The 15513-nt window shown below is 38.7% G+C and overlaps 1 protein-coding gene across 3 annotated transcripts in view; it reads left to right on the top strand.

Moving 5' to 3' along the window:
- Positions 1 to 14328, top strand: part of myom1b (myomesin 1b) — a 28667-nt gene extending 14339 nt beyond the window's left edge. For 2 of the 3 annotated variants that reach the window (XM_087789188.1, XM_087789189.1), the window contains 21 exons: positions 1001 to 1366; positions 3794 to 3990; positions 4715 to 4841; positions 4923 to 5107; positions 5986 to 6100; positions 6159 to 6315; positions 6406 to 6512; positions 7269 to 7313; positions 7387 to 7523; positions 7591 to 7735; positions 7865 to 7924; positions 7992 to 8059; positions 8134 to 8247; positions 11222 to 11309; positions 11371 to 11409; positions 11483 to 11588; positions 11737 to 11900; positions 12841 to 12877; positions 12957 to 12979; positions 13055 to 13110; positions 13299 to 14328. In XM_087789188.1, coding sequence (XP_087645314.1) covers positions 1001 to 1366; positions 3794 to 3990; positions 4715 to 4841; positions 4923 to 5107; positions 5986 to 6100; positions 6159 to 6315; positions 6406 to 6512; positions 7269 to 7313; positions 7387 to 7523; positions 7591 to 7735; positions 7865 to 7924; positions 7992 to 8059; positions 8134 to 8247; positions 11222 to 11309; positions 11371 to 11409; positions 11483 to 11588; positions 11737 to 11900; positions 12841 to 12877; positions 12957 to 12979; positions 13055 to 13110; positions 13299 to 13559 — 2597 coding nt within the window. In that variant the 3' untranslated portion in view covers positions 13560 to 14328. The remainder of the gene's footprint in view (positions 1 to 1000; positions 1367 to 3793; positions 3991 to 4714; positions 4842 to 4922; positions 5108 to 5985; positions 6101 to 6158; positions 6316 to 6405; positions 6513 to 7268; positions 7314 to 7386; positions 7524 to 7590; positions 7736 to 7864; positions 7925 to 7991; positions 8060 to 8133; positions 8248 to 11221; positions 11310 to 11370; positions 11410 to 11482; positions 11589 to 11736; positions 11901 to 12840; positions 12878 to 12956; positions 12980 to 13054; positions 13111 to 13298) is intronic. The other variant, XM_087789190.1, reaches the window with a different exon arrangement.
- The last annotated feature ends 1185 nt before the right edge of the window (positions 14329 to 15513 follow it).

Here is a 15513-nt window from a genome sequence, read left to right as displayed (position 1 = left end):
CTCCTCTCACGCTCATGCTCAGCCTGATACGGGTCAGGACTTGTGGACTTCCTCTGATTTGGGTCGAAGAGATCCAATGCAGTGGTCGTTAAAAAACAAGACCAGTGTCACACACAACCTCCCTCCATTTCCCTCTCCTGGGCACGACAAGGTACCCTCACTGAGACCTCTCCCACTCCAGAAGTCCCCTCTACCTGCACTAACGGCGCACCTGGTTGAAGACGACTGTGTATGTTTGCATGAAGGATTTCTTTTAGAGTGACGTATCAAAGCAGTGCGTCATACACACCAGCTTCAACACTAACATGTCTTGCACAATCCAGAACTAACAAATCTACTCTCTGGCTTTCTGCTCAGTTTTCTGCCTCTAAAAGTCACTAGTGTTTCGTTTTAATCCGATTTATGCAAGATGAAAGCCGGAAATCAATAATAATGGACTTTTGTAAGGCTTCTTAACATGAATTATCATTATTAATTTGTAACACATATAATACTGATGGACACACAAACACACACAGGCACAAATACAACAGCACCCAAACATGCACAAAAATAAACTAAACACATACACACTTACAGTATGACACACACATATCGAAGTATCATATATGGAAATATACACATGCAAGTTAACACTTACATATGCACAAAATCCCACACTTAAAAAAACATGAACACTATTAGACATTGATTCACATGAATATGCATATATGTAAAATACACACACATACACACACACACACACACCCACACACACACACACACACACACACACAGATACACAAACGATGCAGGAGAAAATTGGTCAACAGAATTCTTCACTTCCTTCCTCGGCATGCCTCATCTTCTCCTGCCTGCCTGCTCACCGCGATGTCACCTGTTAATCATCTTGTCTTCATTTTTCACCTCCAGTCAGATGAAGACGTAAATTGAAGGGCTGACTTATAATCTGTTCTTTTGTTAAGTGTGTCTCTTTGCTTTTCTCTGCTAACTCCTGTAGGGGGCGGCATCCCTCACGGTGTGTTGCCGGAGTTGGGGGGTAACGCGGGCCCACAACTAACCGATCACAGGCCACGCTGGACGGACACGCATGCGACTGTCCAGCCTCTCCCTGACACTCAGAACAAAGCTCAGGCTGACACTGCAGCCAGGCCGGGGCCCGGGGCCCCTAAAGACCTGGTAACAGAGTCCGTGTCAGACTCGGTTTGTGAGTCACGTACTGACGTATGCAAAAGCGCACCCGTCGTAGAGCCGGTCTGTGCCGCGGCTCTGGTAGTGCACAGCGAGCCTGAGGTCAGACCAGCATGCGAGTTCTCTGTAGATGCTTCTAGTGCGGAGTCAGCCCGGCCCAGGAGAGACTCAGCAGGTGAGCACTGGAGGAGAGACCAGGCCTTCACCGATCACACACTACATGTGCGGAGGACTCACAACTTGTGCTGGAGACACACAACATGTGCTGAAGACACACAACATAAACTGAAGACCCACTCAACATGTGCTGAAGACACACAACATATACTTACGACACACACAACACATGCTGAAGACACACAACATGTTCTGGAGACATACAACATATACTGAAGACACCCACAACATGTGCTGGAAACACACAACATGTTCTGGAGACAACCAACATATACTGAAGACACCCACAACATGTGCTGGAGACACACACAACACATGCTGAAGACACACAACATGTTCTGGAGACATACAACATATACTGAAGACACCCACAACATGTGCTGGAAACACACAACATGTTCTGGAGACAACCAACATATACTGAAGACACCCACAACATGTGCTGGGGACACACACCATGTGCTGTGGACTCACAATATGTTCTGAAGACTTACAACATGTGACAAAGACACACAACATATACTGAAGACGCACACAACATATGCTGAATACACACACAACATATACTGAATACACACACAACATATACTGAAGACACACACAACATATGCTGAATACACACACAACATATACTGAAGACACACACAACATATGCTGAATACACACACAACATATACTGAAGACACACACAACATATGCTGAATACACACACAACATATACTGAATACACACACAACATATACTGAATACACACACAACATATACTGAAGACACACACAACATATGCTGAAGACACACAACATGTGCTGAAGACACACACAACATGTGCTTAAGACACACACAACATGTGCAGGAGACACACACAACATGTGCTTAAGACACACACAACATGTTCAGGAGACACACAAAGTTTGCTGAAGACACACAGCTGAGATGGGCTCAGCAGTTTTTAAACATTTTTTTCATTGTGTTTTGTTCCTCAAATAATCCATAATATATAATTTTAATAATTAAATTATCGAAGAAGTAAAAAAACAAATACATACGTATATAAAAGTCAACACCACTGATTTTAAAAACGATTTAAATAGAAAAAAAATAAAGATATGAGACAAATTAAATGAATTCCGAGAAAAATTAACAAAAATAATGAAATAATAGTTGTGAAGGGTTAAAAATGTTATTATTAAAAATAATAATAAGGGGACAACAGGTAGTGAAAATTAATTATAATAAATTGTGGTGAGATTAAAAATCAAGATTACAAGAAAGAAGTTGAGGTTCAGCAGTTATTTTGACTTCATTGAAACTAAATGAGAAATCAGATGATGATAATTAACAATTGTGAATAAAAAAAATGAATGCCAAGATAAATGTATGGCATTTCAAAATAAAACATCAGTGGAAAGCTGTAATAAAGAGGAGGAAATTACTTAAAGAAACTGGAAAATATGCTTGTGTAACTAAGAATTTGGAGATTTCCCTCCTGAGATTAGAATAAATTATCACAAAACCAAAAGAAAGAATTCAACATTTAACATTGAAAAATATCAAATCAGTGAAATGGTGAAATCAATAGACATCAGAATGTATAACACGGACATTAACAAACATCAAAATAAATCAGATTAATTTACTCCTCTTAAGGTGAAATATAAGATCTTCACTCCGACAGGTAAGTCACTCGTCCTCGTACTGAACCTTCCACGCCTAGATATGCTCAGTTCACTCCTGACCTCAGACCTTTAACCTTTAACACTCAGGCACACCTGGAGAGGGTCGTCCAACTGTAGTGACAATAATACAACAATAATTGTCTATTTATAGCAACAAAAAGAAGCTGCAGTATATTTATTTAATACACAACATTTATTTATAATATAAAAATGCTAATGATAATAAATAAGGAAGTTAACAAGGAAAGTTGTTTTGTAAATATTGTCCTTGATCACTTGAGTATAACTAATTAAAAAATCTATATATTTAACAAGTATTTATTGTACCTGGTTTTGTTGGAGGTATTACAAATATGTTAAATCTGGTTTTAATTTATGTTTTTTAAATTGTTACTTCAGTTATCTTTTACAGGAGTTGAATAGTAGCCGTTTTAATTATGAAGTAACTTTAAATCTGTTATTGAAGTTGTTTCTATAGATAAAAAAAAGTATTAAATATAGTTCCCTAAGGTTGTTGTGAGTCCAAGACAAAAGTCGAAGATTATGATCGACTCATGGATAAGTTGTCGAGGTAACCTTTCCCAGAAAACCGTCCGTCATAGAAACATAATAATGATTTTATAAGACTTCAACTCTCTAAACAAGGCCAAGGGGATTTGTTGGATCACCCTCCTGCGTCTCTGCCATGACCTCACCGACCTCCAGCCGAGGAGCTCTGGTGTTGACTTTGTGTTGTTGTGTTGCCGCAGCGTCGCCCGCTCCGCCTCATGCCATCAGCGTGCTGGAGTGCGAGCGCGACTCCATGGTGCTGGCCTGGAAGCAGCCCGCCTTCATCGGCGGCGCCGACATCACGGGATACTTCGTGGACTACTGCGAGGTCGTCGACGGGGTCGCCGGGAAGTGGCGCGAGGCCAACGTCAAGGCCATCAGCGAGCGCGCCTACAGAGTGAGTCGAGCTAAGATGCTGGACTTGTCACGTGACTTGAATAGAACTACAGAGAGTTGGGACACTTTCTGGAATCCAAACATTGGAACATGTTCTGTTCCTTGACCCTTGAGCAACATTTTCTATTAACTTTATTAGAATCCAGCAGATGGCATTGGAAATAGTCTCCTTGGCAGAGGTATGCAGAAACTTAACATAATGACGACAGTTACATATTTGGACATTCATAGTTCGTAGCAAACTTTTAGCAAACTTTGTCTAAAGAAAATTACAACATAAAACACTTTTATCTCACTCATTTTATTTATTTTATCCTTTTTGAATCATTTCTTATTTCCTATTGTATAATGATTTTTGTTTTATGACTTTTATTTTCTTTCTATTTTACATGGTATTTCATTTTTTTTAAATATTTAACATGTCTTTGCAAAATAAAATGAAAATAGTAAATTAAGCATGTTCAAATATTTCTATAATAAATTATTATAGGCATAATCACACTTTTTGATATGCTTATTTACAGTATTTGATTCTAAATAATAAAGACATTAAGACACTTTTTTAAGGCAACATATCAATTGCTCATCCCTGAGTTAGTATCTTAAAAAGAACACACTTGTGACACATGAAGGTATATTTATTATTTTGTATCGTATAAACGTATTGCCCAGAAACTGATGTGAGCAACAAAAGTCATGAATTACTCGTCGATGTGTGTGTGCAGGTGTCTGACCTGAAGGAGAACAGGAAGTATCAGTTTCAGGTGAGGGCCGCCAACATGGCCGGCGTCGGAATCCCGTCTCTGCCCAGCGACGTCTTCCTGTGTGAGGAGTGGACCATCGCCGTTCCAGGTGAGACAATATATATTTTTTAAATGTTCTCGATGAAAGAGAAACTAAAGTCTTTTTTTTGATCTTCAACTTCCACTTCAGGACCTCCTCATGACCTTCAGATTAGAGAGGTGCGATGTGACTCCCTGGTGTTGCTATGGAGACCGCCTGTCTATCAGGGCCGCGACCCCGTCAACGGCTTCTACATCGACATCAAGGAGTCGGAAGCGCCCCAAGAATCCTGGAGGGGAGTCAACAAGAAAGCCAACGGGACGACCTTCGTCAAGGTAGATGTCGCCTCCGGTGACCTTGACTCGTCCTTCATTTCATCATCATCAGCATCTATCTTGACATAGTTCAAACAACTCGTTTACTTTTGATCTATTACTGCCTTGCTCAAGAGGTTGAACTTTACATTATTTAATTCAAGAAAATGTTGCACTGCATTATTTTACTTCCTTTTCTTTAACAATAAAACAAACAATATACATATATTTTGAAATAAAACCAATGTAGGCAAAGTATAGATCCAGGACCATATTTAGTCATTAGAGAGTAAGTTTGTGGCCCTAATGAGGTGTGTGTTAAAACTGTATAACTAAATGTAAGAAGGTTTCTGAAAACAAACATTTATTTTGTCATTTTCAATTCATTTATTGTTCAAATCACATTATAACTTATTTAAGTTCTTTGTTTAAAGACTCTTTTTTGTCCTTCTTTGTGTGAATACTTCTTAATGTAAAAGAAAACCCCAAAAGAAAAGTATTTATTTCCAAGTAAACTGTCTTTATAGTGTATCATATTGTCACGTCCATAGTTATATTATTATTTATACAGTGAATATTTAGACAAGGAGGAAACGATATTCAACTAAATGACAAAATACATTTGCATATTTTGTAGGTTTTGCTATCATACTAAGCCTCTTTTACTTCCATTGTCTTGACAGCCCCTCACAACAGTCTCGCTAAATAATCTGGCCACTTGGAAAATTTAATGTAATGTAATCCCACCTTTGGTCAGGAGGAAGCACAAGACAAAGAACAAGAAGAATAAAGATGTTGAGATTTATGTTGAAAATATGAAAGTGGTTTGGCGGCTAGTGATTTAAACATATGGAGGAAAGATAGTCTTTATTTTTTATTAACTTCTGCCAAATTCTTAGATCCAGGATCTGAAGGAAGGAGAGACGTACATCTTCCGTGTGCGCGCTCAGAACCAGGCCGGTGTGGGCAGACCCTCAGAGGTCAGCGAGGCGGTCCAGGCCGTGACAAAACCAGGTGAGTCGGAGGAAAGTCCATCAGCACTTTCATGTTGACCCTGACCTCCATGTTGCAGGTACCAAGGAGATCGTGGTGGACGTTGACGACGAAGGAGTCATCTCTCTCAACTTTGAATGCGGAGATCTGACCCCCGACTCCAAATTCATGTGGTCCAAGAATTATGAAGACTTCAGCGACTCGTCGAGACTCACCGTGGAGACAAAAGGAAACAAGTCAGTCGAAGCAGACTGTGTTGGAGCCGCGATAAAACCGATCACATCACACAGTTAAAAAATGGTGGTTAATGATCTGAATCTCTAAAGGTCCAAAGCGGTCTTCAACTCTCCAGGCGAGGAGGATATCGGTATCTACTCGTGCTTCGTCACCCACACCGATGGAGCGTCTTCCAGCTTCACTCTGTCTGAGGAGGGTGAGAATATTGTGTTCAATATTTTTTATTTTCATGTGTAATCAGATCATATTTTAATCTGTTAAGATTTTTGAATTATCAACATCTTAACATCTTAATCTTTCCTAAATTATTTCATCATATTTCTCAAAAAATATTAAATAAACGATTAAGATAAATCAAAAGTAAGCATGCTAAATATTATTGAAATATATTTTACAAAAATAATTATGAAGGTTTTTTATTCCAATATATAATTTAATAATATTTTGTTCGTATTCATCACAGGGTGATTAAATATACTTCTCTTATGGTTACACATCTGTGCATAATTAATGGACATGGTCTTTTTTATGTTTGCTGATTAAAGGCAACAGTTTCCTTAGTTTGATTGATAGCTGTGTTTTTAGGTTTTCACTATTTAAGTAAGTAAGTAAGTAAGCCATTTTTATTTATATAGTGCTTTTCCAGACCAGGGCCACAAAGCGCTTAAACAATCAAAACAATACTCAATAAAATATATACTTTAAAGGTCAAGATAAAACTGATAACACAACAGTAAGTGCTAAAGATTCATAAAACTATATTTCAACAATAGTCATGATTGTTCTGTTCTTTTCTCATGTATTGCTTCCTAAAGTGTTTTTACTCTTAAATGATTACAGACTTTTGGAAAGTTACAACTTTAATCCCCGCGTTGACGCTATAGTTTACATGTATTTCCGACACTTCATCTTCATTTCATCAAGCCTGACGTGACTTTTCTACTCTTGACAGAGTTGAAGAAGCTGCTGGAGATCAGTCATGACCACAAGTTCCCGAGTGAGTTCCTGAACCGCCGCTGGTAGTATGTGTGTCATGACCTGGCTCTGACGGTTTCCTGTAATCACACCAGTCATCCCGCTGAAGTCACAGTTGGCCGTGGAGCTTCTGGAGAAGGGGAGAGTTCGCTTCTGGCTGCAGGCTGAGTCCATGTCGGCCAACGGCAAAGTGGACTACGTGTTCAACGACAACCCTCTGTCCCAGGGGGAGGTCTGTCAGCAGCACCCCCCCCCCACCCCCATGACACACGTCTGTCTCTAACACGTGTATGTTGCAGAAGTACAAGATGAACTTTGACAAGAACACGGGTGTGATCGAGATGATCATGGAGTCGCTGACCCCGGCAGACGAGGGGACCTTCACCTTCCAGCTGCAGGACGGGAAAGCTACCAACCAGTCCAGCCTGGTTCTGATAGGCGATGGTAGGTCAGATTATAGACCCCATCAAGTCGTAATATTTCTGTGGCTCATCAGTGGGAAATGCCTGAATAATGAAAGCACTAAGAGAGGCTGGAGATGACTTTATAGGAGATTTTTCTTTTGTTTTCTAGTCTTCAAGGAGCTTCAGAAGGAATCAGAGTTCCAGAGGAAGGAGTGGTTCAGGAAACAAGGTGAGAGCTTGTATGAAGAGACTCACCGGTAAATAATGTTTCCTCCACTGACTCGTGTCTACTTCAGGGCCACACTTCATCGAGTATTTGGGCTACGAGGTCACGCCTGAATGTTGTGTGATTCTGAAATGCAAAGTAAGTCTGATTCAGCAGAGGTTTTATGATCAGATGTCCGTGAAGGTGTGATAATTCTTAATCTCTGTGTTTAGGTGGGCAACATGAAGAAGGACACGTCTGCTCTGTGGTACAAGGACGGGCAGGAGATCAAGGCTGATAACAATCTGGGTTTCACAGAGGGCGTGTTGAAGCTGGAGATAGCTCAGGTGAGAAAAACCTTTCTCCTTTTTATTCTTGTGAGAACTGATTCATTTATCAGACGATGTTGAGATTCAAAACTTTTGTTTCTTAATGTCCTCCTTAAAATGAACTGCTGACCTCTCCAAGGTGACCCACAACTTTTTTCGGATGTAGATGGGAATTGTTGCTGCTCGCCCTCATCCTGAAGTACTGGGATTGAGCACACATGGATAGATGAACCAATGAGATCATACTGAAGCCACATTTATAGCAGTTTTGGCGAACGGGGATATAACTCATGTGAAGCTCATGTTCACATCATCAAGTCAACAATGACATAAAAACAGTTTAAACTTCCACTTAAGCATCTTGTTGAGTATCATGTGAGCAAAAAGTCAACAAAGTAAACAACATGTCAATTATTATGTGTATATCATGTTGACTATTATTTAAACATCACTTTAACCAACAATAAAATATCATATGAAGTATCTTTTATGAAATAAACATGTAAACTAAACAAAAAAAATGAAAAAATGTAAAAGATGGTGATGATGAATAAAAACAAGACTAAATATAGTTTACAAAATGAAACACAAACACAAAACCCACTTTCTCTATATTGGATTACAGACTCACAAGGAAACATAATATTCTTTATTTAATATTAATACAATACATTTTTATTGGGTTAAAATAGAAGGAAATGTAAACCTCCTATCATACCTCCTGCTCCCCCCACTCCTGCGCCTTGACCAAAATATATAAATATATAAAATATAATAAATAATATAAACCCTGAGGCATCATATCATCATTCATGTGTTCATCATGTAAACATAATGTCATCATTCATGAGTTAATCATGAAAACATAATGTCATCATTCATGAGTTCATCATGTAAACATAATGTCATCATTCATGAGTTCATCATGTAAACATCATGTCATCATTCATGAGTTCATCATGTAAACATAATGTCATCATTCATGAGTTCATCATGTAAACATCATGTCATCATTCATGTGTTCATCATGTAAACATCATGTCATCATTCATGAGTTCATCATGTAAACATAATGTCATCATTCATGAGTTCATCATGTAAACATAATGTCATCATTCATGAGTTCATCATGTAAACATCATGTCATCATTCATGTGTTCATCATGTAAACATCATGTCATCATTCATGAGTTCATCATGTAAACATAATGTCATCATTCATGAGTTCATCATGTAAACATCATGTCATCATTCATGTGTACATCATGTAAACATCATGTCATCATTCATGAGTTCATCATGTAAACATAATGTCATCATTCATGAGTTCATCATGTAAACATAATGTCATCATTCATGAGTTCATCATGTAAACATCATGTCATCATTCATGTGTTCATCATGTAAACATCATGTCATCATTCATGAGTTCATCATGTAAACATCATGTCATCATTCATGAGTTCATCATGTAAACATCATGTCATCATTCATGTGTTCATCATGTAAACATAATGTCATCATTCATGAGTTCATCATGTAAACATCATGTCATCATTCATGAGTTCATCATGTAAACATCATGTCATCATTCATGAGTTCATCATGTAAACATCATGTCATCATTCATGAGTTCATCATGTAAACATAATGTCATCATTCATGAGTTCATCATGTAAACATAATGTCATCATTCATGAGTTCATCATGTAAACATCATGTCATCATTCATGAGTTCATCATGTAAACATCATGTCATCATTCATGAGTTCATCATGTAAACATAATGTCATCATTCATGAGTTCATCATGTAAACATCATGTCATCATTCATGAGTTCATCATGTAAACATAATGTCATCATTCATGAGTTCATCATGTAAACATCATGTCATCATTCATGTGTTCATCATGTAAACATAATGTCATCATTCATGAGTTCATCATGTAAACATCATGTCATCATTCATGAGTTCATCATGTAAACATAATGTCATCATTCATGAGTTCATCATGTAAACATCATGTCATCATTCATGAGTTCATCATGTAAACATAATGTCATCATTCATGAGTTCATCATGTAAACATCATGTCATCATTCATGAGTTCATCATGTAAACATAATGTCATCATTCATGAGTTCATCATGTAAACATCATGTCATCATTCATGTGTTCATCATGTAAACATAATGTCATCATTCATGAGTTCATCATGTAAACATCATGTCATCATTCATGAGTTCATCATGTAAACATAATGTCATCATTCATGAGTTCATCATGTAAACATAATGTCATCATTCATGAGTTCATCATGTAAACATCATGTCATCATTCATGTGTTTATCATGTAAACATCATGTCATCATTCATGTAAACATCATGTAAACATCATGTCCTCATTCATGTGTTAATCATGTAAACATCATGTCATCATTCATGTGTTCATCATGTAAACATCATGTCATCATTCATGTGTTAATCATGTAAACATCATGTCATCATACATGTGATCACCATGTGTTCATCATATCATCATTCATGTGTTCATCATGTAAACATCATATCATCCCTAATGTGTTAATCATGTAAACATCATGTCATCATTCATGTAAACATCATGTTAACGTCATGTCCTCATTCATGTGATCACCATGTAAACATCATGTAAACATCATGTCTCCTGTTTCAGTGCGACCCTGCTTCAAACGACGGAATAGTCTGGAAAAGATTAAAAGTTTGGCTCAGTCCTCTGTTGTCAGCATAATTGTCGTCTTGCCTGAGAACATATTTTATCATTAATCCTTTGTGTTAAATGTGTTTGTCCGTGTGCTTTTTCTGCTTCCGTGTCCTGTGTGTCCTGTGGTCTGCAGCATCCTCCGCAGATGAGAAAAGTTTCACTTTTCTGGTCAATTTTCATTGAGATGTGGTTGACGTTTTCAGAATACTTTTTGTGTGGGTGTAACTTGAGCCTTCATCTACATCAGATTTCCAAGAAAGACGCCGGCGTGTATGAAGTTGTTCTGAAGGACGACCGAGGAAAAGACACGTCCACTCTCAACTTGACCGATCAAGGTGAAGATCTGCCTTCTTTAACATCTTCTCAACGTGACTGACTTGATTGTTTTTTCTTCAGGTTTCAAAGACTTGATGAATGAAGTTTTCGGCTTCATCGGTGAGAAGAGATTTTTTATGAATGATCTGATCCAGATGTTTTTCTGCGGCTGATGTTTGATGTTCACTCGCAGCTAACTCTTCTACACCACTGAAGATCACGAGCACGGAGAAAGGAATTCGACTCTACACTTTCGTCAGCTACTACAATGATCTCCTCCAAGTCACCTGGCATTACAAGTGGGTGTCTCGTAATGAGAGGCTTGTTGAGTTTGGGCAGCAGAACCAACTAAATACTATTAAATCTGTGTCCTCGCTCTGAAAATAACGACTCCTCTGGAGTCTAAGAAAGGCATGAAGAAAGTCTCAGCTGTGTTCATGTCGACAGGGACTCGGCCATCTCCTTCTCTGACCGCATCAAGAGCGGCGTGGTGGGCGAGCAGCTGTGGCTGCAGATCAGCGAGCCCACGGAGAAAGACATGGGCAAGTACGCCATTGAGTTCAACGACGGCAAAGGAGGACTGAGAAGAACCGTGGAGCTGTCGGGTCAAGGTGAGCGGCTCTAGAACACAGTGTGGATCAGAGGTGTGTGGAAAGAACCTAAAGTAAAAGTACAAGCTCGACTCTATACTGAGAACTACACCAAGGTTTATACATTTAAGGCCAATAATAAAATTATACATTTTTATTTATTGGATAGACTGTTAATGTACATTTTCCTAAGTTATTTTTTAAGGATATTTCCATCATTTCCTTATATTTGGTCAATGTTTCTTTTAAATGCAATTAAAAGTCTACTTTTTGGGGGGTTTTTTTATTTGGAATTTTTCCATCATATTTCAGCTCTTCGTTCCTCTCTTCAGACTTGATGGTAAATCACAGCTGTCACAGAATATAAAGTGGCCCCCGGGGAAATGTTATTGTCCACCCTTGGTCTACACCAACTGATTCCATACATATTTGACACAATTTTTTAATAATAATAATAAAAAAGCTTTCATTAAAGAGACATGAACTCAATCCACAACTAATGTTGGGATCGGGATACTCAGGCATGAACTAGTGAGGAGAGTTTGATCATCTGGAGGTTTCTTCTTGGTTGGGAGCTCCTTAAACCTTGTGTTATCTCAGGGTCAGGGTGACCCGAAGGCCCGAAAACAAATGTGTATCTTTGAACGACCTTCACCACTGCATATGTATTTCTGGAATCCAGACGAGTCGTTCACCTTGACCCAGAGAAAACAAAAAGGGTAGCACAAGCACATTTCTTTTTTTCGGGCCTTTGGGTCACCTTGACCCAGAGATAACACAAGCGTTAAGAGGAAAAGAGCGGCTTATTTGCCTCAGCCATCCACACCTGCCTGTCTGTGTTAACATAAAACAAAAACACGGAATAGAACCAGGCGGAGATTAAACAATAAATATCCATCAGCGGAGGAAACTTTTTGAAATGTGAATTTGCCCTTACAATTGTTGTGTTTTTGTTTTGCAGCGTTTGATGATGCATTTGCAGAATTCAAGAGGCTCAAGTGAGTTTTAACACAACATTTTCTACATATATATATTTTTTAAATATCTAAACATGACTTCTATGTTGAACTCCTTAAGGGCTGCTGCTATTGCAGAGCGAAGTGAGTAACTAAAACATTCATCTCTTCATTAACTTGATTCAATATTAATTCTACTCTGTTGCGACTGTTCTGCAGGCCGCGCCCGAGTAGCTGGAGGTCTTCCTGATGTAGTGACCATTCAGGACGGAAAGGTAATGGGAGAGACGTGGGAGAAAAACAGAAATGTTATTCAGGCATCTTGTCTGTGTATGTTAAGGTAGAAACTGTAGTTCATTAGGTTGGAATTAAGGCTGGAATTAAGTTTATTTTTACAAGCGGGAATTTTTTAAGCTTGATTTACATCGACATGAATAACAATGTTCACTGTGGCCCCCGCCAGGCCCTCAACCTCACCTGCAATATCTCGGGCGACCCCGTACCAGAGGTCACCTGGCTCAAGAACGGCAAGGAGATCACGTCCGACGCTCACTGCATCCTCAAGTTCGAGTCAGGCAAGTTCGCCAGCTTCACCATCACCGGCGTCAACACGTCCGACACCGGCAAGTACAGCATCCTGGTGAAGAACAAGTACGGCACCGAGAGCGGAGACTTCACCGTAAGTGTCTTCATCCCCGAGGAAGCCGGCGGCAAGAAAAAATAAAAAACGCAGGCCAAATCTTGTCGTGTACAGATTGAAGAAAAGAAAAAAAATGATGGAAAGAGCTTTAAAAATGTGTTGATTGAACTTTATTGGTGCTTAAAACAAATTGTGATGATGTTTTTCTCTGTGAATTGAGTTTGATGTAGGAAACCGAAAATTGAATAACTTTCGTTAAGTTATTTATGATCTGCGTGTTCAGAGATACATGACTTCTAGTGCGTTCACCAAAAATGTGATGCAGAAGTGTTGAGACAAATTGTTGCGCAACAATATGGGAGCGAGGGATGAAACAAGTGAAAAAAAAATTGACCAATCAGAGCCCAGTTCTTTTGCTAAACAAGAAGACGCAAAATAAAATGTAGTCACTGAGCTTAAAGTCCAGTTTGAAACATAAAGTAATATGTAGTTAGAGGCTACTGCCTGTTTATTACCAGGTAAACTCTGATTTCATCATCAACAGAAGTCCAGCGATGATCCGTTTACATTCGATCAAAAAGATCATCTCTCCATGAATCAAGATCGTCACTTTCATTACTTCATTTGTTGTGCATGTCAGCATTTTTTGCAACTTGTAATGAACTTGTTCACCTTTCGATTTTGTCTTTCAACTTCCTGTCACGTTCCCTTGTCTGTATCACCACCAACATCCTCCCCCACACTGTCAATCATGATTCTGTGATCACTGTGACGAGAACCCGCCCCCCCACACCCCACACCCCCCGTTTCCTGTTAAGACTAATAAAAAACAAGCATGTACTTCCCCACTTCCTCTCTGAGTCGTCTCACTTTCCTTTAGAGTCTCTTCCTCTTCCTCTTTTCTACCGTTTGTTTCAGTCACTCCCTGTTCGATTCCATCTGATCACTGTAGGCTTGACCATCACCACCATCATGGATGTCACTCCCTGTCACCATCCTGACATAGAACGTGAAGATTCAGAGTTGAATCTGTGGGAAACCTGTGATAAGGAGCAAAAATTGACCTTTGACACACATTGTGACTACAAACTTTGATGTGAAGTGAATATTTCTCATGGTTCTCTGTAACTATTGCACTGGTTATGATCACGTCACCATCATTTAAACAGGTGTTCTCCAAACAAAAGAAGTTACTTATGATTAACTTTCAAAACTCATTCCTTCATCTTTCATTGAGTCCCTTCATTTGTGGATGAAAAACCTTTAATGAAAGAAAGTTAATAGTGAAAAAAATTTTTTTTAAAAGCAACAAATTATTAGAAAATTATGTCACTCAACTAAATTTAGTTTTTCTTCATCTTCTTTATTCTCCTGCTTCTTCATTTTCTTTACCCCCCTTTTTTTCTTTCTCTTCTTCATTTTCTTTCCTAATTCTTGTCTTATTTTCCTCCTACTTTTCCTGTTCTAATTTCTCCTTTCTTCTTCGTCTCTTTTTTTGTCTTCTTCCTTCCTTTTATCTTCAGCCTCCAAATCTTCCTCATTCTCCTCATTTTTTTTAACTTCCTCCTCTTCTTTCCCCTCATCCTCTTCTTCCACTTATTAATCCAAACAGACATGTATCACATTTTCATATATTCATGACCCTTTGATACATTCAGCAACAATAAAATAAAATTAGAATCAATGAACTACCGAGAGGTTAAGGTCTCAGGGCTTAATAAACATTCTGGACATAAAGTCAAAGAAGAAGCTGAATCATAGAATTCCTTCCATCTTCATCATCATCACAAAAACATTAAATCCGTGTGGGACCTCACTGAACACCTCGGGTGAGTAGAAGTGATGTTGCCGGTGCTGATAGAAATGGATTTATGTTTCTGGAATAACCATGAATCCTGCGATCTCAGCTGGATGTCACAGAGGGCACCCCCGATCTGGGAATAACATCCTACTGGACCGATGAACAAGGCAATGTGGTGTTCGGACCAAACACCCCGAAGGAAAAAATGAAATCTCCAGTCAGTGGAGCCAAAACACA

This window comes from Callionymus lyra, chromosome 4, assembly GCF_982586985.1.
Source record: "Callionymus lyra chromosome 4, fCalLyr1.hap1.1, whole genome shotgun sequence".
Classification (NCBI taxonomy): domain Eukaryota; kingdom Metazoa; phylum Chordata; class Actinopteri; order Syngnathiformes; family Callionymidae; genus Callionymus; species Callionymus lyra.
Note: the sequence above shows the minus strand (reverse complement) of the source record. Positions and strands in the feature narration are given on the sequence as shown.